The following is a 22,995-nucleotide window of genomic DNA, read 5'->3' on the forward strand; positions in this document are numbered from 1 at the left end:
CGCGGAGGAGAAGAGGCGTGTATGGAGAGGTAGGCAAGAAAACCCTGCGCACCAGTTTATTATTATTTGTGAATTTAAATGTAGTTGGGTGCTAACAACAGGTAATATTCTTCTGCTGTATGCGTTTTGCTCTTTTATTGAGATGGCGGATATTTGCGTGTTTTTGTCACTATATGCATTTTCGTGGCTGCTAGCTTTAGCATGCTAGTTGAATCCAATACATTGAATAGCATCATGGTGAGCAGATTATTAGGTAGAGCTGCCATATATTTACTCTTATTGACCAGATTATGATTTACCCCAGTGTCTTGTATTTACTTTTACTGACCAGTTTATAGTATACACTGGCCTTGTATTTACATTCACTGACCAGTTTACAGTTTGCAGTATACACTGGCCTTGTATTCACAATTACTGACCAGTTTACAGTATACACTCTCTTGTATTTACATTCACTGACCAGTTTACAGTATACACTGGCCTTGTATTAACACTTACTGACCAGTTTACAGTATACACTGGCCTTGTAGTTACACTCACTGACCAGTTTACAGTATACACTCTCTTGTATTTACACTCACTGACCAGTTTACAGTATACACTGGCCTTGTATTCACATTTACTGACCAGTTTACAGTATACACTCTCTTGTATTTACATTCACTGACCAGTTTACAGTATACACTGGCCTTGTATTAACACTTACTGACCAGTTTACAGTATACACTGGCCTTGTAGTTACACTCACTGACCAGTTTACAGTATACACTCTCTTGTATTTACATTCACTGACCAGTTTACAGTATACACTGGCCTTGTATTAACACTTACTGACCAGTTTACAGTATACACTGGCCTTGTATTAACACTTACTGACCAGTTTACAGTATACACTCTCTTGTATTTACATTCACTGACCAGTTTACAGTATACACTGGCCTTGTATTCACATTTACTGACCAGTTTACAGTATACACTCTCTTGTATTTACATTCACTGACCAGTTTACAGTATACACTGGCCTTGTATTAACACTTACTGACCAGTTTACAGTATACACTGGCCTTGTAGTTACACTCACTGACCAGTTTACAGTATACACTCTCTTGTATTTACATTCACTGACTAGTTTACAGTATACACTGGCCTTGTATTAACACTTACTGACCAGTTTACAGTATACACTGGCCTTGTATTAACACTTACTGACCAGTTTACAGTATACACTCTCTTGTATTTACATTCACTGACCAGTTTACAGTATACACTGGCCTTGTATTAACACTTACTGACCAGTTTACAGTATACACTCTCTTGTATTTACATTCACTGACCAGTTTACAGTATACACTGGCCTTGTATTAACACTTACTGACCAGTTTACAGTATACACTCTCTTGTATTTACATTCACTGACCAGTTTACAGTATACACTGGCCTTGTATTAACATTCACTGACCAGTTTACAGTATACACTGGCCTTGTATTAACACTTACTGACCAGTTTACAGTATACACTGGCCTTGTAGTTACACTCACTGACCAGTTTACAGTAAACACTCTCTTGTATTTACACTCACTGACCAGTTTACAGTATACACTCTCTTGTATTTACATTCACTGACCAGTTTACAGTATACACTGGCCTTGTATTCACACTTACTGACCAGTTTACAGTATACACTCTCCTGTTTTTACACTCACTGACCAGTTTACAGTATACACTGGCCTTGTATTAACACTTACTGACCAGTTTACAGTATACACTGGCCTTGTAGTTACACTCACTTACCAGTTTACAGTATACACTCTCTTGTATTTACATTCACTGACCAGTTTACAGTATACACTGGCCTTGTATTAACACTTACTGACCAGTTTACAGTATACACTCTCTTGTATTTACATTCACTGACCAGTTTACAGTATACACTGGCCTTGTATTAACACTTACTGACCAGTTTACAGTATACACTCTCTTGTATTTACATTCACTGACCAGTTTACAGTATACACTCTCTTGTATTTACATTCACTGACCAGTTTACAGTATACACTCTCTTGTATTTACATTCACTGACCAGTTTACAGTATACACTGGCCTTGTATTAACACTTACTGACCAGTTTACAGTATACACTCTCTTGTATTTACATTCACTGACCAGTTTACAGTATACACTCTCTTGTATTTACATTCACTGACCAGTTTACAGTATACACTGGCCTTGTATTCACATTTACTGACCAGTTTACAGTATACACTGGCCTTGTATTCACACTTACTGACAAGTTTACAGTATACACTCTCCTGTATTTACACTCACTGACCAGTTTACAGTATACACTGGCCTTGTATTTACACTCACTGACCAGTTTACAGTATACACTGGCCTTGTATTTACACTCACTGACCAGTTTACAGTATACACTCTCTTGTATTTACATTCACTGACCAGTTTACAGTATACACTGGCCTTGTATTCACATTTACTGACCAGTTTACAGTATACACTGGCCTTGTATTCACACTTACTGACAAGTTTACAGTATACACTCTCCTGTATTTACACTCACTGACCAGTTTACAGTATACACTGGCCTTGTATTTACACTCACTGACCAGTTTACAGTATACACTGGCCTTGTATTTACACTCACTGACCAGTTTACAGTATACACTCTCTTGTATTTACATTCACTGACCAGTTTACAGTATACACTGGCCTTGTATTCACACTTACTGACCAGTTTACAGTATACACTCTCTTGTATTTACACTCACTGACCAGTTTACAGTATACACTCTCTTGTATTTACATTCACTGACCAGTTTACAGTATACACTGGCCTTGTATTTACACTCACTGACCAGTTTACAGTATACACTCTCTTGTATTTACACTCACTGACCAGTTTACAGTATACACTCTCTTGTATTTACATTCACTGACCAGTTTACAGTATACACTCTCTTGTATTTACATTCACTGACCAGTTTACAGTATACACTGGCCTTGTATTAACACTTACTGACCAGTTTACAGTATACACTGGCCTTGTATTCACACTTACTGACCAGTTTACAGTATACACTCTCCTGTATTTACACTCACTGACCAGTTTACAGTATACACTGGCCTTGTATTTACACTCACTGACCAGTTTACAGTATACACTGGCCTTGTATTTACACTCACTGACCAGTTTACAGTATACACTCTCTTGTATTTACACTCACTGACCAGTTTACAGTATACACTCTCCTGTATTTACACTCACTGACCAGTTTACAGTATACACTGGCCTTGTATTCACACTTACTTACCAGTTTACAGTATACACTCTCCTGTATTTACACTTACTGACCAGTTTACAGTATACACTCTCTTGTATTTACACTCACTGACCAGTTTACAGTATACACTGTATACACTGTACAAAATCTACCTTATATATTGTTTATACACAATTTTTTTATATTTAGAGAACCGTTTGCAATATACACCTACATTTTATTTTACACTTTGTAATGTTTTATGTGTATTGGTCAGTTTTCTTCTTTTAAACAGCCCCAGTCATTATAGATTATAGTCATTTTTACCTGTCTAGCTAAATGATAAGTTTTTTTTTTTTTAGATTGGGTGAGCTTTTCACTAAACCCAGGTGTGTACAGCTTCTCTCTTTCCCTCACTTTATGTTCAAACGTTTATTTGCAGCTGACTGCTGAGCCTGATGCCGCCTGATGGATCCAGGGGGAAGTGATCTGGAGTCAAGTCTTCCTCAGGCCGAGAATCCCTGCCTTATCGTAGAAGACTCCCAGCCAGATAGCGTGGCCTTGGAGGACGACCCTGACACCAGTTACCGCGCTCTGCTCGCCCGCCGCCTCTCCAACCTCCAACCCACATCTCACAGTCCTGTGCTGGTAAAAAAAAAAAAAAACTTTCATCTCCTGAGTCAATATATTTAATTTCTCTTACAATCTGAAAGTATTTATAATGCAGCATATTGATAAAATCTAAAAAATGTTTTAGGAGCTGATCTCTTCTCCATCTAAAGGTCAATGCTCTGAAAGTGACAGCCAGACTGAAAAAAGTAACAACGTCTCTCAGACTGGTATGTGTTTGTTTAGTTTAATTTACATCATTTTAACAGTATTTAAGGTGTAATACATATTTATATTAATAGTTATATTTTTATATAGTGATGCACAAATATTAATAGATTTCTTTCACAAATATTGTGGTAAATGATACCTGGTAAATGCAATAAAAGTCATGGTAACAATGTGATGAACCAAATTCTGAATGTCACATTTCTGGACTAGCTTGTTTACATACCGTTTGAACTGCTCCTAACTGCAAACACGACTTCCTTGCTAAATGGCTAGCATCAGAAGATGGTATTGTTCCAGGGAAAACATGTCTGCTTCTAAAAGTGTACAGCCACTAAGCAGAAAGTAAAGTAATACAGTATTTGTATTTTATTTGTTTGTATTTTTATCTTAGTAGCCATTATGGACATTTATTTTTGTGTTTTTTTTTTTTTTTTTTAGACAATTTTCAGGCTAACCCAAGTTCAGCAGCAGAGCATAGTCAAGTTTTTGCCATTTGTTCCCTTCCGAAAATAAAAAGGTATGTTAAAAAATACAGGTAATGATGAGCTTGCTCTATACACGTTGTGTACATGTTTTACATACATACATGTTTTAATTGTGATTGTGATTCTGAAAGGTTTTGATGGAATTATTTGAGAAAAGAAAGTTAAAAATAAGTAATTGGAGAGATGAGTCTAAAAGTCTTTCTATAATACTGTTAAACCTAGGATGGGAAAGTGCTGTGGCCTTGGATCTCACAGTCTTGGGCCTCAGAATGATGTCCTTGAAGAAGATTATAATGCAACATTGTATTTTCTAAAACACCTGTAATATTAGACTCTGCTAACAAGATCACTGTACTTTTTAAAACATTGAATCAACTGTTGGTGGGAGATAAGAGTGTTTGAATGGGACAGAGAGATGATTGTTTTATGAATTTAATGATATTTAAATTTAAAGATGAGATGCAAAGGAAAGGCGGGGAGATTTACTTCTCTGTGTAGAAAAAGGTATAAAATAAGTATTGAATCTGTACTTTTGCACATTCTTTGTAATGATGCCCAGATGTGATCATATCTGAAATGAAGGATGGATGGATCAATAGTTTTTGTATTAGTTTACTAGTCGTTGTATAAGAGATGAGTCTCTTTTGCACACGACAGTTTTCTCAAGTAGTTAAATAACTGTAAATTTGTGGACCTTGCTTTGTGCAAATGCACACAGTTATGCTGGATGTAAATGCTCTGACAAATAGTTTTTAAAATCTGTTAACTATAATTAATCAAGTACTGTCTGTTTTTCCGCATGTTCTGTGCAAGTATTTTCTGTTTCTGCTAAAGTGATAGAATTTTAATGTTGTTTCTTGTAGAAGTTACCAAGAAAACATGAATACTGGAGCCGATTCCACCACTAACTGTGCACAGACAGAAGGTGGAATTACAGAAGGTGAGAAAAATAAAAAAACATTTAAAAAGTTACATACTTTTTAAGAATGGTGCCTGTCTGTTGAAGCAGGCTATGTTTATTAACAAGTCTACAGATGTAACCCTATATGTAAAATAATTTAATTTAGATAGGTCATTCATTAATTATTTAAATCAGTTTTCATGGTCAATATGGAAATGGCTGTAATGTTCCTTTAAAATTCGGTGTTGTTTAAAAAGCACTGTAAGAGAAAAACTTTAAAAGTTTTTTTAGGCTTTATCAGACATCAGAAGTACAGCTTGTGATGTCAGAGCATCATCTATATATAAATAATACAAATCAGCTAATTTTACAGGTAATTAACTAATGCACTCTGCCTTCCCTACACATTAATTATTATTATTATATTTTAGCCACTATTTTATAATATTTATATTCTTTTTGTTTGATTTGTGTTTGTATATAGAGGGCATGTCTCACTTTGGCCTTCTGGAGCTCTCCGAAAGTCAGGGAGTATTTGATGAGTCACAGAACAGTGATGATAAGGATGTGGAAGTCACCCCTGCCAACCTGCAGACAGACATTCAGAAACCAGCCTCCCAAAGTATTATTTCTACTTCTACACATTTGTTACTTTTGCATGATGCTTTAGATTTACTGACGTTCTTTATGTGTGTTTTAGGTGGATTTAAAAGCTCCTTCAGGGCACCAGACAGCCAAGATGGCAGATCTAAAAGGTAGCAGGCTTGCAGAAAGGCATAAAAAGAAAATGCTTTCCAGAACTACTTGTCATATTTTTATTTTTTTTCTCTCTCTTTAGATCAGAGGTGAGCTCCAGCAGTCCCTCTGTGTCTCAGAAGAAGGAGGACAGAGAGCTGAGTGTCCAGGCTATACTGCACTCTCAGGTCTCCGAGTCAAAGGAGGATGAAGATGAGGAAATAATGTCCTCCCAGGATGATCTATTTGATGGGGAGAGGAATGGTAATAGAATCGTTTTAAACTTGCTTGTGATTGTATTTGTTAGTAAGACAAAAATGCTGTGGCACCTATATTGTCTTTGAACTTTAAATTTAGGATCTAGAACAGAGGCGTTTGAACTTTTGCTACTCAGTCTACCCAACACACCACAAATGCTTTTGTGGCCCATGAGAAATTACCTGATTGTTTTGAAAAGACAAATACAACAATAATCATGTAGTTATTTAAATTCAGCGTTTGAAAAGTAATGTGTTATTTCCCTTTATGTTTATGGATCCCCCTTTTCAAGATCTGCCATTTACATTTAAGTCTTTAAGCTTTTCTTTTTTATCTAAATCAACTTGTAATTGTGTCGGAATACAATGCAAGCAATGGTGGTTACGGGCTTTTGTTCAGGTGCCCAACAGTAACGGCCTGGCAAGGTTTGAACCAGCAATTTTCTTCAGAGTATACAATAATACAGTGCTAGTGTGCTATACTATAAAAGGTGAGGATATTGTAACTAGTAGTTTTCATGATTTAACTCCTCTTTATACAGCAATACTTTATTGGAGCCCTGACCAGCACAGATAGACCAAATCCATAATAAGCTTATTATCATCCTCACCTCTAGTGTATAAACCATAATGCACTTTTGGCTCAGTGGAAACAATTTGAGGTTCAGCTTTATAATCACACTCCATTAATTGCATTTTTGGAAGTAAGCACTCCTTTGCTTGTTTAACTGTTGCTAATAATAATTTCATTTTCCAGGCTCTAAAGTAGACAGCACAGTAGCAGAACTTGAGACTCAACCACAGCAGCCAACGAGCACCCCTGCCCACAGCCTTCATCTGCTGCATCTGTCTGGCCAAGGAACCCTAGTGCAGGAGAGCCTTTCACAGTAAGATGAGCTAAACCGAACTTAGTTATGGTACTTGGCTGTCTGATCAGAAATAAGATTACATTCCAGTTATTTTGCTAAAACTAGGTTAAATCGAATAATTAATCCCTGTTTTCCTTTTTTAAATCAGCAAGGATCTTGTATTCTGAAAAATCTCATCTCTTGCATTATTAGTGGCTAGTACTTTGTTTCTTGTTGACAAAACATTGTGTGCTAAATATTTTTCTCTGTGTGTGATTTCACTTTGTCCTACATACATACACAGTGATTATGACCCAGTAAAATGCATTTTTTTTATGTTGCCTGAAACAGATGTAACATGCTATTTGTCTTACATAATTTAAATTGTTGTATAAATGGTTAAAAATATAGCAAAATAAATATTTGTAAATGTCCTATGACAAACAGTTAAAAAAAGATACTGGTATGTCCCTTTTTGGCAACAGGCAATCTGTTGACTTTGTAGCAGCCACCCAAGACGGCTTGAGCCAAACACCGCTCATCATCCCCAACTCACCCACAGCTCAGGAAAATGAGCTAGGTAAGAATTTTTGATTTAAAGACAGCATTTTAATTAGACTGGGCTATTTTTTTTATTGTTTTTATTACAACGTTGCAGAAACAACAAAGGACCAAAAGAAGGGACACAATGAACCACTGGGTGTGGTTCCTGTTCTCAAGTCTGCAGTGTCACAGAACTTATCCAGTTCTGCCTTAGAGAAAACCTTGTTGCTGCCAACACAGCCTGAATTGTCACACGTAAGAACCTCAGTTGAGACGTTCATAACACTTCCTTATTGCATTCTATTATGACTTCTTAAAAAACATTATTTCTTATTTTTTGTTCAAATGTTTTAGGATGTGTTTGTGCCTACACCAAGCCTGGAGTCTGGAAGCTCAAGTCAAGGTCAGGATGCACCAAAGAAAATGGAAAGCCCTTCCACATCAGTTGATGCAGAAGGATTCAAAAAACCCTCAGACAGCCATCCAACTGATGTGGCTACTTCTTTCCAGTTGGAGCTGGACAGTGAAAACAGTGTGTTTGACAAGAAAACACAAGTTTTTACTGTGGATGAGGACAGTCAAGCAACACAGATCGAGGAAACTGAAGGAACTATTAAAATGGGTGAAAAAGATTCTGTCCCTGTATGCAACAGTGCAAAAGATAACAAAAGTGGTGCAGATTCTGGTCTCATTAAAATGGACCATTCTCAAGAGATATTACAGGGGTCTAAGTTAAAACCAGAACAGGCAGATGATAAATGCTCCTCTCAAAAAACACCTTCACACTCTGCAAGTGTAACCGAAACCATTAGCAAATCTCAAGAGACTCCATGTATTTCCAACACCTCCATGTCCCAGAAGATATGTGTTATAGATCTGACGTCCAGCAGCTCGTCACAGAACGAAGAATCATCTGGAAGACTTTCTGGCACCACATCCCAGTCCCAGTCAGTCATATTGGGTGACGAATGCGAAGGTGTCACTAAACAAAAGCTCAGCCAACCCATGTCTCACAGCCACAAACTTGACAGTATTAGCAACACTACAGAAAAAGATGGCAAAGAGGACCACAAAATGGATGAAGACGAAATCCAAAGCACCAGCAAAACTGAAGGCTCTGGGCTAGGCCTCGCTCTTTCTCTGACCCAGGTTGACTCTCCAGAGCCCATGGAGGTTGGAGAAGAGCCTGCAGACAGTGATAAGGAGGAGAGTTTTGGTGTTATGGTTCTGGAAGAGAGTCAGAGAGTCTCACAGGAAAAAGCACAGAGATCACAGACATTCAAAAGTTCCTCACAGCCTGTTAAAAGCTCCCCGAAAGAGAACTTTGAGTATGGGAGGAAGCTGATGGGTTCCCAACCAAGCAGCTCAGGCCAGGTGCCCAAGAAATTTCGTCAGCAAAATCCTGAGGCTAGTGATGAAGCAATCATGGCCAACAAAAGCCTAAGTGACAGCTCTGGAGGTAAGAAAAGAAAATTCCAGGTAGTTTTAGTAGAATCTCTACCCATAGCATCTGCATAGTATGTGTAGTCAATTTCAAAACATTTAACTGTACTGAGAAAATTATAGATGTAAATATAGAGCAGTGCTCTCAAGTTTCTTCCCTTAATTTTAAATCTAGTTCTGGTTTTCCAATTTTTGGTAGTACTGACAACTTTATCAAACCTGACTGGCTAAATATAGTATACAAAAAAAGAACTTGACAGAAAAGTGGCATTGCAGAACATGCAGCTTGAGGTGTACTCCAGAAAAAGCAGTTTGCATCCTTCAGAGACTTTGTCTTTTTATGGATACAGTTTGTGTTCAGATCTGTCTGTGAGCAAAGTTGAACTGAAAAAATCTTTGCAAGTTCAAACATTTTAATGGATTTTTTTTGTTACATGTTTATAGATCGTAATTGTGTATGTGGGCACTCACATTAGAATTAAAATTAGATTTTCTAGCTCAACTACAAATGTTTTTCTTTCTATTTCAACAACTCTAAGTTTGAGATAATAAACAAAAGCATTTTTAAAGTGTACAGTACAATACGGTATGCAACCAAATCCAGAACTATATGTACCATACCTTATGTGCTACTGTACATTTCCACTTGAACAAGAGTACAGGTGAGGCTGGGACAGCATTCTCCAACAGAGTCTGAGAGCAGATACACTGCACTAACTGTAAACAATAGCTGTAACAACAACATGACTTTTTTTGCTTTGTAGATCTCCCCTTCAATTTCACACTTCCAAAAGAAGGGGATCTGATCGGGCCTGCAGCAAGCGCAACTCCCCCTCATGTCAGGCAGCTGAAGAACACACCACTTCACAGCACTCCAATTGGTCAGCATTTTTGTTTTCAATCATTTTAAAAGTATTTAAAAATATTTAAAGTATTAAAATTTTAAGTATTTAAAGAGTATTGCACTGGGAAAACACCTCCAGCACATATTATCTATCTGTGTCTTATTGTAGCATTTATTGAAGTTCATTTGATGTGTTCTTGCCTGTAGCAGAGATTAGTCCATTCCTTGAGCGGCCAGATGCAAACAGTTCCAGAGAGACAACGATTGCCAGCGAGATCTCTGTAGAGGAGAGTGGAGAGAGAGAAGAGCCTAACACTAAAGGGACTGATAGTAAACTCAGTCTGAGGATGAAGGTGGTGTCCCCTGTGCAGGATGGCAGCCTGGGGTCTGAGCAATTCAGCCTACAAAGTAAGAGCTCAGTCTTTCAGAAGTTTGTGTCTTACTATATTTTATTATCTTGTTCTCCCTGTGTTTTTGCAGGATCTTTTATTAACTCTACTCTAAATGTCTCTGTCTTTTTGGGAATTGGTACAAATTTACCCTGAAGAGCATTTTGAGGTTAGATGTGAAGGCCTGGCTCGCAAGCAGCATTTTAATTCATCCATCAGGTGTTCTGTTGAGTTAAAACCAGGAGTCTGTGCAGTTTACTTGATTTTTACCACACCAGACTCATCAAGCAGTGTCATTATGGACATTGCTTCTATACACCTGTTAGTAATGTGTGTGAATAAAACACCTAAACTGGACAAATAGAAGTGGTGTCTACATACTTTATTATGAGTATATATTACACATTAGCTGAACCTTCTGAATACTAGTACGGTACCTTAATTAAGCATATTGACAACCAAAGTAGGTATACATGTACATATTTAAAGTCTGTTCTGTGAAAATATAAAAACTGGACTTGATTTTTCTGATGTACACGTTTGTCATTTTTTCCAGAACCGTCCTTGCCAGACGAGGAAAGCTCTGTCTCCAAGGCTACTACCTCTGTTGCCAAGGCTGTAACCAGGTAACATGCAGTGGTTGCTATGTAAGAAAGCTCATTTGTGAGAATGTGTGTGTGTGGGCTTCCGTTCCAATTTTCCGCTCTCATGGTTAATGATTTACCACCGTTCAGGATTTAGCATATTCCAGGAATTAAGATTTTCTTATTAGTGCACAGCTTGAGCTCAGTTTTCTCTTTGGAAAATATTCCTGTTAAACAGTAAAAAATAAATTGGTACTTCTGGAAATGCAAATGACGAATCATATAGAACTCAATTTGTGAACTATGAATGTTTAGTGCTGTTAAGTATACAGATTATTAAGACACTAAGATTTTTTTATATTTACAAATTATGCTTTCATCACCAAATGTGGAGCTTAAATGTCACTGATACTAGTTACCACTCCTGCATAGCAAATCTCATGCTCATTTCCAAAACCTCACAGAGAACAGTATCCTGTACAAAATCACGTGCTACTATCTATGAATTATTAAAGCAAGATGATTTATATTAATGGGAGCAGGCAGGTACCTGACCTGGTAACTGCCATGTAACTCGTAAAACAGAGATGAATAATCAGCAGAAGCTTTTGTTAGAGTATGGAATTCAAAAAGAAAAGAAAATAGCAAATAATTGCACAAGAGTTTGGGTTAATTTGAATACAGTGTTTGCATCTTTTCATTTGGGCTATGAAAAAAATCTGACAAAGAACTTGTGGATATTTTGTATGCACTTACTGTTAACATGAAATAATCACAAGTATTTATTATGCATATTTACATGACATTAAAAAACTTAGTTCCTTGCAATTAGCTTTATTGCAGCCGTTTCTCTTTCTTCAGCCCTCAGTCTGTGTTTACTCGGGTTCGAGAGGTTCACAGGCAGCTGCAGGTAGAGGATGAGAAGGAATCCAGCAGCCTGTCAGTAAGGTACAACCTAATTTGACATATCCCTGCTCTTTATAATACCAGATCCTGCTTGAATTCAGTAGATAAAAGGTCTGGGATCTAGTACAATGCACCTTGATAGAAGCTATCTGACTTTCTTCTTATAATGTGAGTATGTCTGACCTTGAGTGTTTTTTTTTTCTGCAGATTAAATATAGATTTCCCTTGGTGACGGTTATTTTTGGAACACTCTAAGTGGGTTTCATAGTGCCCTGTTTGCTCAGGTTGAGTGATAGTATGCAGGGAAGTGGAAGTGTGTTCTACTTCCTCTATCCGACCTGCCGTAAAGAGGTTATTCTGGGCTCAGGATTTAAGTTGACAGATAAACATGAAGAGGAAGGATTGGTTTTTAGGCTGTGATATATGACAGACTGTTATGGTTTGAATTGAAGCCATCAGAGGACTGGGAGTAGTAGTACGATAATATTATAATGAACAGGACTACAATTTTTACAATTTCTCTACATTTATTATTTTTTTTTTTTCTGTGATCTTTTTTTCCGTTAGAAAGTAAATGTAAGCAACATTGGGGTAAGAGCTCCATATAAATGAAAGGTTATTATTGGTGGTGTTTTTCTCCTCTTATTAATTAGACCTCCGAGCCAAACCGACCACCCGAACAGTGAGAACTCTGGGTTGTTGCCTGTTCGCCCCCTGGAGGCAGTAGATAATGGTACAGCAGATCGGGCATCACAGCAGCCCAACGGCACTGCCAGTCATTCAGAGCGTTTGGTTGAGGGGCAGACCTCAGAACGTACTGAACATGAGGCTCCCAGCACTTCTGGACAGGCTCTGTCTAAGTCACCAACAGGAAAGAGAGCTGTGTCCCAACAAACTAGTGTGGACTTGTCCTCAACAACCAGCCCTCTCAGCAAAGTAAGCTGTTCAGGTATTGTTTATAAGCTATACTGATGTGTGAAATGTGAACAGTTTTTCAACATTATTGTGTTTCTCGTTATCAGAGAGCAGTCTCTCAGCAGACCAGCTTTGATGCTTCTGGCCCACAGATACAGCTAGGCAGGGTAAGATATGTTTTTAGTGATAAATACATGTCAGAGCACTCTTGGTGCCGGTCCCAAGCCCAGATAAAGTGAGGTTTATGCCTGGAAGGAGATCAAGCGTGAGAACTGCACAAATTAAATATTATTTTATCAAATTAAATTATAAAATTGTTAATTATTATTATATAATAAATTTAAATATAATTTTGTACAGCTACATTATACTTATATGATAATAATCAATAAATGATTTAAAATATATGTGTTCATGCTATTTAATAATTTAGTTCAGTAAGATCGGTCAAGCTGGCATGAGCATTTCAACTTTTTGGCTCTGAACTCAGTGGCTCAGTGGCTCAATCAATATTAAATTAATTAAATGAACTTTTAAAGAGATTTTTTAACTTTTAAAAGAGAACTTTTAAATTTAAAGTGGTAATAATTGTGGGTATGTTTTATATACTACAGCTTTAAGACCAACTAATGTCTCTAAACTTAAGGCAATTAAATTGATAGTATTTCTGAAGTCACCCTTTTGCACCTTTTTACAGGGTGAACCAGTGACTCCAACCCGCTCACAGTCGGGTCCTTTCCACCGCAGACATGTAAGAACCATTCAGGAAGTGCGCACCACCATCACTCGCATTATTACTGACGTGTATTATGAAGACGGCAAGGAGGTGGACCGCAAGGTGGTTGAGGTGAGACGTTTTTTGTAGCACTGTAACGTAATTGTGAACGCAGCATGGGGGTTCTTTTAAACGGTGTAAGACTGGATTTCCCAAATCTGTGTGTATGTTCTCCAGGAGTCTGATGAGCCAGTGGTGGATCGCTGCGTGATGGACAGTGACGTTTCTCCTTCTCGAACAGCAAGCTCCATGACCTCAGGAGACCTGGCGGATATGAGCTCTCTGTCGTCCAAGGCTGCGTCTCACTTCAGCTCAAGCGGCACCAGCAGCGGAGGTCCGGCTCCCGGCAGGATAACTGGCTTTGTAATGCCTCCCAGCCGTGGTGGGAAGATCGGCAGGTGAGTCCCTGCATTGTGTTCTGTTAACATCAGCATGACCTCTCGGCTATCGCTAACACAAGCTATTCGCTACTGTTAATGCTCTGCAGTGAATGATGCATACATGCTAAGGATTTATACGGCTCTTCTGCCTCTGAGGAGAAATAATCCAACATGTAAAGTAATACCTGTTTGTCTCCTTTTTCCAGTCCTATTACAACACTGTAGTTTCTCTCAGATTGATATTAATATTAATTGAAACTTTTTTTTTTATCCAAAATTATTGCTTCAGGTATGTATTGCATTTATGTTCTTTCCACATTAAAATGTCTTTTTTAAATGATATTTTAAAAATACACTACATCAGAAATGTCTTGTTTGTTAGCTTAAGTGAATGAAAGAAAGCTCTATACTATCTACAGTTTAGCTGCTAGCTTCTAGTGTCTCAGAAAGGAAGCCCATGCTCACCTCCACCTTGTCCTGTGATTGGGAAGACTTGCTGAAGTGACCCCCCTTTCCAATTCCTAAGCATGTATGCAAACACACACACAGTGCACACTTGGTACAGCTGCTTCCCCACTGCTGCTGCTAACACACTGGCTGGCTGAGGACACGTCCTCTCACCACTCCCTCTGTGTGTGTGTGTTCTTAGCCCCAGGAGGGGGGGCAAACAGGCAGTGGGGTCAGAGCTGGCGAGTGGTTGGGGTCCTACGATAAGCCCTCGAGGCCATGGGCGCCGAGGAAGACCCCCCTCACGCAGCCCATCGTCCAGGTGAGGGCACACTGGCTGGATTTTACCCAAATATGAACTTTGGTAGGCTTCCATCCAAACGTGTTTGATTGTTGAGTTGTTGATTTGAAAGTAGTCATAACAGAAAAAGCCACTGGGAGGGTAAAACCAAAAGCTTACCCAGTAGTTATTTGTGTACATTTATTTCAATCATTTCTTTTACTTCTAATTCATTTATGAGTGTATGTAACCTAAAATTTAGACTTTCTGTGATGATTGCTTTCTTTAAGCATTATTCCAGTTTTAACATGCTTTATTATCATCAAGACAACTACTAACTGCATGTAGTGCCCACTACCACAGTTTTGATGGAAATGAAAAATTGTTGTGAAATGAGAAACCAAAAGACGTCTACACATCTTTTTTGTTTGTAATAGTGTTTAATAATTGATATATTGTGTATTAGTGCTTCTTTTCAATAATTCAGCATGTATTAAAAAGCCATAGTTGTATCTGTGAATCACGCCATCTGGTTCCCAGCCAGAATGAAAGCTGGAAACAAACTTTGGCCAGTTTTTCCCCTGTATTTTCACCCCATTTACATTTTCAATTTCTGACTATGAGTCTGCATCTGACCACCCCCATCTGACCATGTTGGGTTCCTAAACAGAGCCATACATACGTATGAGAACCACACTAGGCTCCATGTGACCCCCACCACTCTGATTTTACTTTTATACTATTGAAATGCAGTTTATTTTATATAGAAATTGTTTTGGAGATACAGCAAATATTGTAGGAGTTACTGCAAATGAGGGTCATGAAGGTCATGTTGGTCTTTAAGAAAGATTAGGAAATTAGATGAAAACCATTTAATGTAAATAAATAGATTTTGGTTTATTACATTATATAAAAAATAAGATTTAGTTTGTTTTCTTAACAGTCTCCCAAGTTTACTGTAACATCATCATTAGAAATATTAGAAAATCAGAGTAGAAAAAATTTAAATAAAGAAGCATTACTGAATATAATGAAATGAGAAGCAACCCCCCTTTCAAAATCCCATTACAATCAAACATTTTTTCTCTTGCACACAATTAAAAAGAAGTGGATGGAAACCTTACTTACTCTTATTCAGCCTGTTAGTACCTTCAACTACAAATTCTTACTAACGTCTTTTTGACTAGCTACTACTTTAGTAATTAAGTACATGGAATTTTGTTATCCCTGTATGTTATAACTTTTTATAATGTGTATGATGCCTGCTGCTGGTCTCTCTCAGAGGTGGAAAGTCAGGACAGAGAGGAGGTCCACATGGCCCGACTGTATCTTCCTCAGAGGACGAGCTCCCCAGCAACTCGAAGGCCCGCATTTCTTCTAGCCGACTGGACACCCTAAACACGACATCCCCTGAAAACAGTTCAGGGAGCAACAGCAGCTTTGTCGGACTGCGTGTGATGGCCAAGTGGTCATCTAATTCGTTATTCTACTCTGGAACGATCACGCGGGACCTGGGAGAGAACCACTTCGGGCTGCTGTTTGACGATAACCAGGAGTGTGAGGTGCAGGGAAGGGACATCTTACTGTGTGACCCTATTCCAATAGAGACTGAGGTTACTGCTTTGACAGAGGAGGAGTTCTTCAACACAGGTACACCGCTCCTTGTGTATTAGAAAATTCTCAAGTGCAGAGAGCTGCACTGCTGCAGTCAGTGAATGTGGGACACTAAAAACTGAACTTTTCTGTGTTTGGGTTTTGCTGTGCAGGTCTAGTAAAGGGTTACAAGCGTCAAGGTACTGAGTTTCTGTACAGCGTGGAGAAGGATGGAAAGAGTTTGTGGTACAGCAGGACCGCTGTGATTCTTACCATGGAGCAAGGAAACCGTTTGAGGGAACAGTACGGCCTGGGCCCCTATGAACCCTCCACACCTCAGAGCATGGCCTCCGATATCAGCCTTGGTTTGTCCTCCTGCTCTTTTCTCTCTTATTTTGCCAAATTTCTAAAGACAGGGTAGTTTTCAAGCATATATATTAGTTGCAGTTTGTTTGTCTGTAAATGCTGAAATAGTGCTGACAGTGCCTCTCCTTCTGTCAGATAACCTAATGGAAGGAAAGCGGAGGCGCAGAGGAAACGGGGCTGGACCAGGAACACCAAGCAGCAGCTCCACGAACAGCCCAAAAACCCCAGCCAAAAGAAAACTTGCGAGCTCCACAGAGGACGAGAGGACGCCAACAAAGAGAGGACGCAAAGGGGCCGGAGCTAGACCGGGTACGGAGGCCGAGTGCAGTCCGTAGAGACATAAATGATGCACAGCTTCAGCTATGACATGACCTGAGGACACTGTAGAGCTGTGATCATGATTAACTATAGTTTTAAGATTTTATTTTTTTAATCTATTTTACCATCATAGCATGTCTTCATTTTAGCATCTGTTATATGATTTGCTTTTTAGACAAAACCTAGGTAGGTTTGAATGTTATATCTACTAAAATCAACTAAAGATCTTGTGTAAAACATGGCTTATCATGTTTGGTATTGCTAACAAATTGCCCAAATTAGATAGTAAAATCATATTGTGATATTTAAAACATAAATTAAGTATCAGGATGTCTATATATTACAATATGCTGCATCACTGTAACACCCAAACCTACTTGGAAGAAATCATTTTAGTGAGACATATTCATTAGACTTGGTGTGTTCTCGTAGGATTTTAACATGTATGATGTATTTTACGTTGTAAATCTGATAAATCATTGAAACTTGTAAACCAAGTTCCCTTTCTTTGAGTGTGACTGAGCTGCAGATTCAGTTCTCTGGATGTTGGTATGTTACTTGTTATTGATTGTGTACGTACTGGGTGCACTTACTAAGGCAGATGGAATTGGTGTCCTCGGTGTGGTGGTTAACTTACTTCTGCATGCTTCACTTCATTACTAGATCTGTATGGTGTACGGGGTGTTTACTTTTATTGTTTTATTGTTGACTTTTTTTTTACCTAATCTTTAGCTACTGCATCTGTAGCATAGAAACAATTAATGTAAATAGCAAGGTTATTTATAAACGTAAATCAAATAGAATTTGTCCTTTTCGAGATGTAAATGATGCAGCAGTGACATAGATAGTCTGGGTTTGACCTGGGTTAAATTCTTATTGCTGGTCACTCTGTAAGACAGAGTGTGTATGGCCCTGTGAAGGATTGGTGTCCCAGTCCAGGGTTCACACCAGGTAGCAACTAGTTGTTCAGCATAACTGTGTATGGTTATCACACATTAATTTTTTACGTTCTTCTCTTGTAGTTTTAGATTTACAACAAAGTCACATGTTAATTGTATTTGCTGACAAGTATCCCTGTGCTTTTTCTTCCTAACTTAGCAGTAAGAAACCGTAATTCTTGGCTGTAGTAGTTACCTGTGTTACAGATGTAGTGGACAGAGATTAGGTTTAAAGTGAAGTATTCCTTTGATATGGCCAGCATTTCATTGTTGTGGATTTAGGGTTGAGAATGGCTGCTTGTAACACCTCCGGAAGTGGAGCTGAACTGCCCCCAGACCCTAATGACCTGCTGGTGACTCACGGCCCTGTCCCAGAAAGCACCTCACTCTTCATGGGATTTGTTTTTATGCTGACCACTTCCTCTGAAAATGACAAGGAGTCTAATCAGACTAGTGACGGAGATGAAGGTGAGGAAATGTAATAGTTTTTATCTGCAACTGTTAATTCAAAGATGTGTTTAATTTGCCACCATAGCACGACTGGTATATTTAGTTCTGCACCTAATGTTTTTTTCTGGTAGAACCCACCTGGCAGGTACCTGTATTGTTGTCTGTATCGATCACCTCTTACTTGTGTACCTGTATGCATTTATGATTAATTTCATTTAATGAGACCAGATGTTGGCATATTGTGAATGATGTCACTGTGTAGGTGATTTTAATAGTGCTCTGTGTTCTCTTAAATGCAAATCTCATTTTGTCTTTAATGAAACTTGTTTACAGTTGTACTTTATTTTCTTTGTCATTAGAGTATGTTCAGGTAGCTCCATATAACAAACAGTACACCGAGACACAGTTGGAGGCTGGAGGAGGAATGATTTTACCTGAATTTAATGAAGAACAGGTGAAACAAAATTTTAATCGAATGATGTTTGCAGATATTTAAATTTGTAATTTATAATCACTTTTTCATTAATATACAGAGTTGCAGTTTTCTCCTTAATTTTCTTTACTGGTCTTTTATTATTCTCTTTAAGTGTAAAGCAGCATATCAGAGCATCCTGATAGCTGATCAGCACTGCCGAACCCAGACATACCTGTTGTGTATAGCAGGTGGAGTTCCATGTGTGTCTCAGATCTGGGTACGAGACAGCTGTCAGGAGAAAAAGCTGATGAACTACAGGAATTACCTGCTACCTGCTGGGCTCGGCCCAGAAAAGCGCATCATGGAGTGGTAAGTGACTAATTCACTGAATAGATTACTGACACCCACACAGTTATGAAATGTTTTTCCCTGTAGGATGTGCACACACATGATCCAGTATTTCCTAAACATTTAAAATAAATAATTTTCAGGATTTTGTATGTGTCCACTCTAAAAGCTTCTAATTTACAATTTAAGTACGATTTCCTGAACTTTCTTTTAACTTAAATACATGAATAGATAAGTTGAAATCAGACCGCAATTAGTCGAGTAACAATCCAGTCGTTGTTTAACATTTAAACTGCAGCATTAACCAGTTGAAAATAGATGCTATGTGAATCTTCTATACGAATTTAATCTTAGTTTAAATTAGTTTTGAATTTTTAACAATACAAGTTGCCAACTAATGCAACATTTTAATTTGTAAAATATAAGCCTTAAATAGCTAACTAGGCCTGTCCTGAATTTTTTTACCGGGATCACAACTACTTTATTAGCAATAAAATGCCTTCACAGCTCTTTGTTTTACCAGTTCTCTTTTAATATAAAATGGCTTATTAAAATAATAACTCCACTTCAAACATGAACATTGTTAATTAAGTGTAACATTGTTATTAGGTGTAAAATGTTACGGTTAGAAAATAAATCGTCTGATGGTTTTAGTGCTTACTGCTACTGTGTGCTACTGTTTACCTGCATGAACTTGCTTTAGTCCCTGTCATACGTCAGCATTGCAGATATTTTAGGCATTTAAAATATTTTAATTAGGGGTGCAAATTTGCGAATTAATTAATAGAACTGAACCTGGGTAAATCTATAAGGATTATGTTTGAAATTGTGCAAGATCAATCTACTAAAGACTAAGACATCATTAAGGCTTGTTGAATTCTAACCTTAACTTATGTGCAAAGCAGATAATTTATGTGCTGTGAATTGCAAGTAAACAGTTTATATGGAGCTGAAAACAGAACACTGCAGGATCATCTTAAATAATTCGCTACTGCAGTTCAATGCAACCCAGAGAGAACATTTATTGCAAACAATTTTTACAAGCTCAATAACATTAATGCATGTAAGTTATAATTATATACAGATTTTTGTGAGTACTTTACATTATCAAATACACTCACCAAGAATTTTATTAGGTAAACCTGGTCTGGTATGTACATGATTATTTTATAATTACGTCATATAGACGAACTTTGGTTATACATATACTGTCTACTTGGCTGTTATTCTCCTCTCAGCATTGAGCTGTTTAAAAAAAAAATCCTGCTGCACCTGATAAACTACCAGGCCTTTACCAGCTTAGTGTAATTTATGTGCTGAGAATGGTCCACCAATAAGATAATAAATTAAAGTGCCTACCAGACAGGTGTACCTAATAAAGTGCTTGGTGAGTGTAACTACACAATGGAATAATCACAGTGTGATGAATGTAACAAACAGACCAGCTGAAACATTTTTACATTTTTATGTAAGTAGGCATTATGATTGTGTCCTAAATCTCAATGCATTTTAATGCAGGCATGCACGCTGCAACCCATTCAAAGCTTTAAAGGTCCTGCTAGTTTCAGAAGACCGGAAGGACCTGTGGACTGCTTTGCTAACCATATGTGGAGCAGCGAAGGTCCAGCAACATAACAGCAACAGTTCCAGTAAGTGCTGCCTTGTTCAGATGCTAAGACACTAAACGAATCTTCATAAACGTACTCGTTTCTGTTTTACCACACTGTGCTCTGTATCCTGCCTCATAGATGCTCCAGAACAGAAGTTTGATGTAGTGGTGTCAGCGTCCTCATGTCCTGCAGATGTGCTGAAGAGCGCGAAGGATGCTGGTACTCCAGTGGTGTCACTGGAATGGCTGGTCCAGTGTGTGATCTGTGGAGAACGCCAGGCCTACGACAGCCAACCTGAGTACCATCTCAATTATTCCTCTTAGATCCTGTTCTTTTTAATGTATTGTACTGTTTTAGCATTGCCTGTCTTTACTGTACATAGTTTTAAACTGTTTTTATTAAGTAATAAACCACGTGTCTCATTCTAATCCAGTCTCGCTTCTGTACAATTAATTTACACTTTGTTTTTCATTGTGCAGAACCATAGACATGTTTAATACTTTTGTAATTAATACAGATGTTACCATATATTACATCAAATCATATTTACAAGTAGAACACTGCAGTGATTCTGCTTCCTGTTCAACCTCAGAGTCCAAAACTGCAGATAAAAACAACAAATACACACGTCTGTATTTTTCTATAATCAGTTAACCTACATGAGCTAAATAAGTAGGTGTACTGTATGACACATACCTTCCCAGAGTTCCTCCAGACTGGGTGTAGTATTTGTTGTAGTCGAGCCGTAGAAGCAGCTGAGCCAGGTCAGAGTTGATCTGGTGGTTGTGCACACTGGAAAGGATCTTGAAGAGCAGGAATGATTGGCGGCTAAAACCCTGCACATACAACATTTTCCCACACAACTTTATTTGCTTATATTCAGTATGAAACACTACACTTCTATACATTCAAATGACTATAACAACCCACTAGGTTCTAAATAAAATCTGGGGCTGAAATTTTAGTGCATCTCGAAAGTTTAAAATGAATATCTTACCTTCACCATGACGTCTAGCTGAGCTGCTCCTCTCTCGTCCAGCGGCCCCAGGTTTTGACTCACCAGCAAGCAGAAGTTGTGACAAAGATCCAGAATCTCGTTCAAACAGTGAAACACCTAGTGAAAACAGAAAAATAGGACACTTTAAGAAACATAGGTGGTGGTTAATACTAAATCTGATTGGTTACTTTGACTTACTGGTTTGAGAAGAATGAAGGACTGGGCTAACAGATTACTAAGGAAATGATCATGAGCCAGTCGGATGCTTTCGAAGTCTCGTGTCGAGTTGATATGCTGCAGGAGCTGAGAGAACTGAGACTCCAAAACATCCACCTGATTAAGGAATTAATAATAAACATGATTAGTTATAAAATTATTTATTTCACTTAATTTAAGACACCTTTAAATTCACCCTGGGCATCACACATTTAATTACTCACTCGTACCCAAACCAATACAGCCACAGAACCACTGCGGATCTGGTGGTGGAAGAGTGGAATTACATCTACCTGTCCAGGGTAGAATTCCCTACTAACGCACCCTTACGTAAACCATCACAAATACTGACATTAAGCAAGTGAAAATGTCAAAGGTCATCATTAACCCTTTTGTATAATATAGTGGTGTACCTGTAAGTAATACTGTAGGTTATCTACTAGAAAAGCCATGTGGTTGCGCAGCCTCCATTTCACAGCGTCGGTTTTGTTGGACTTGAGGTGTTTACGCTGCATTTGCACGGCCCAGCAGTGCTGCAACTTCGACTGCACCCTTCGCACACTGAGCAGGTAACGAAACACCACGTTATACCTACAGAAGAAAAGAAATATCACTTACTTCCCTCCATGTCTTCACCTCTGGTTAGTTATTAAACCCTTTAATCAGGAAGCCACATTTTATTTAAACTTACTTTTCTAGTACAGCAGGAGTAAAGAGGATGTGCAATGGCCACTGCACTTTGTAAGTCAAACCCAGTGCTGCCCAGCCGGTGGAAGGAGACTCTCGAGGAGATGTGTCCTGAGGAGGAGTTGTGCCCTCTCGATTCCCAGTGGCCTCTTTAAAGAATAATTGGAATTGAAAAGAAAGGCATCTTACATTGTTCATCTGAAGTAGGA

The 22,995-nt window shown here is 38.2% G+C and overlaps 2 protein-coding genes across 2 annotated transcripts in view; one reads left to right on the forward strand and one right to left on the reverse strand.

Annotated features, from left to right (window-relative positions):
• On the forward strand, nt 1-21,314 carry tp53bp1 (tumor protein p53 binding protein, 1). The gene is made up of 29 exons (XM_062989701.1): nt 1-29; nt 3,719-3,924; nt 4,034-4,115; nt 4,555-4,633; nt 5,465-5,541; nt 5,987-6,124; nt 6,203-6,257; nt 6,341-6,501; nt 7,252-7,381; nt 7,828-7,922; nt 8,001-8,140; nt 8,240-9,344; nt 10,093-10,209; nt 10,380-10,580; nt 11,118-11,187; nt 12,007-12,093; nt 12,705-12,987; nt 13,074-13,133; nt 13,664-13,813; nt 13,919-14,139; nt 14,771-14,890; nt 16,131-16,498; nt 16,615-16,806; nt 16,943-17,116; nt 18,346-18,531; nt 18,873-18,967; nt 19,101-19,297; nt 20,795-20,925; nt 21,025-21,314. The coding sequence occupies exons 2-29, from the start codon at nt 3,745-3,747 to the stop codon at nt 21,207-21,209; spliced, it is 5,079 nt and encodes a 1,692-aa protein (XP_062845771.1). The 5' UTR covers nt 1-29; nt 3,719-3,744; the 3' UTR covers nt 21,210-21,314.
• tubgcp4 (tubulin gamma complex component 4) overlaps nt 20,274-22,995 on the reverse strand; it is a 14,888-nt gene continuing 12,166 nt past the window's right edge. The window contains exons 12-17 of the mRNA XM_062989703.1: nt 22,791-22,935; nt 22,513-22,690; nt 22,082-22,216; nt 21,884-22,000; nt 21,583-21,722; nt 20,274-21,487 (exon numbers count right to left, since the gene is read on the reverse strand). Of these exons, the coding sequence (XP_062845773.1) occupies nt 21,475-21,487; nt 21,583-21,722; nt 21,884-22,000; nt 22,082-22,216; nt 22,513-22,690; nt 22,791-22,935 (728 nt within the window). The 3' untranslated portion in view covers nt 20,274-21,474. The remainder of the gene's footprint in view (nt 21,488-21,582; nt 21,723-21,883; nt 22,001-22,081; nt 22,217-22,512; nt 22,691-22,790; nt 22,936-22,995) is intronic.

Source organism: Trichomycterus rosablanca, chromosome 27 (genome assembly GCF_030014385.1).
Source record: "Trichomycterus rosablanca isolate fTriRos1 chromosome 27, fTriRos1.hap1, whole genome shotgun sequence".
Taxonomy (NCBI): Eukaryota; Metazoa; Chordata; class Actinopteri; order Siluriformes; family Trichomycteridae; genus Trichomycterus; species Trichomycterus rosablanca.

Excerpts from the sequence above, each read along its gene's own strand:
- tp53bp1 (XM_062989701.1), top strand. The coding sequence starts at position 3,745 with ATGGATCCAGGGGGAAGTGATCTGGAGTCAAGTCTTCCTCAGGCCGAG. Across the intron at positions 7,382-7,827 it reads GTGCAGGAGAGCCTTTCACA|GCAATCTGTTGACTTTGTAG; the intron begins GTAAGATGAGCT and ends TTTTGGCAACAG. Across the intron at positions 13,814-13,918 it reads TGGACCGCAAGGTGGTTGAG|GAGTCTGATGAGCCAGTGGT; the intron begins GTGAGACGTTTT and ends TATGTTCTCCAG.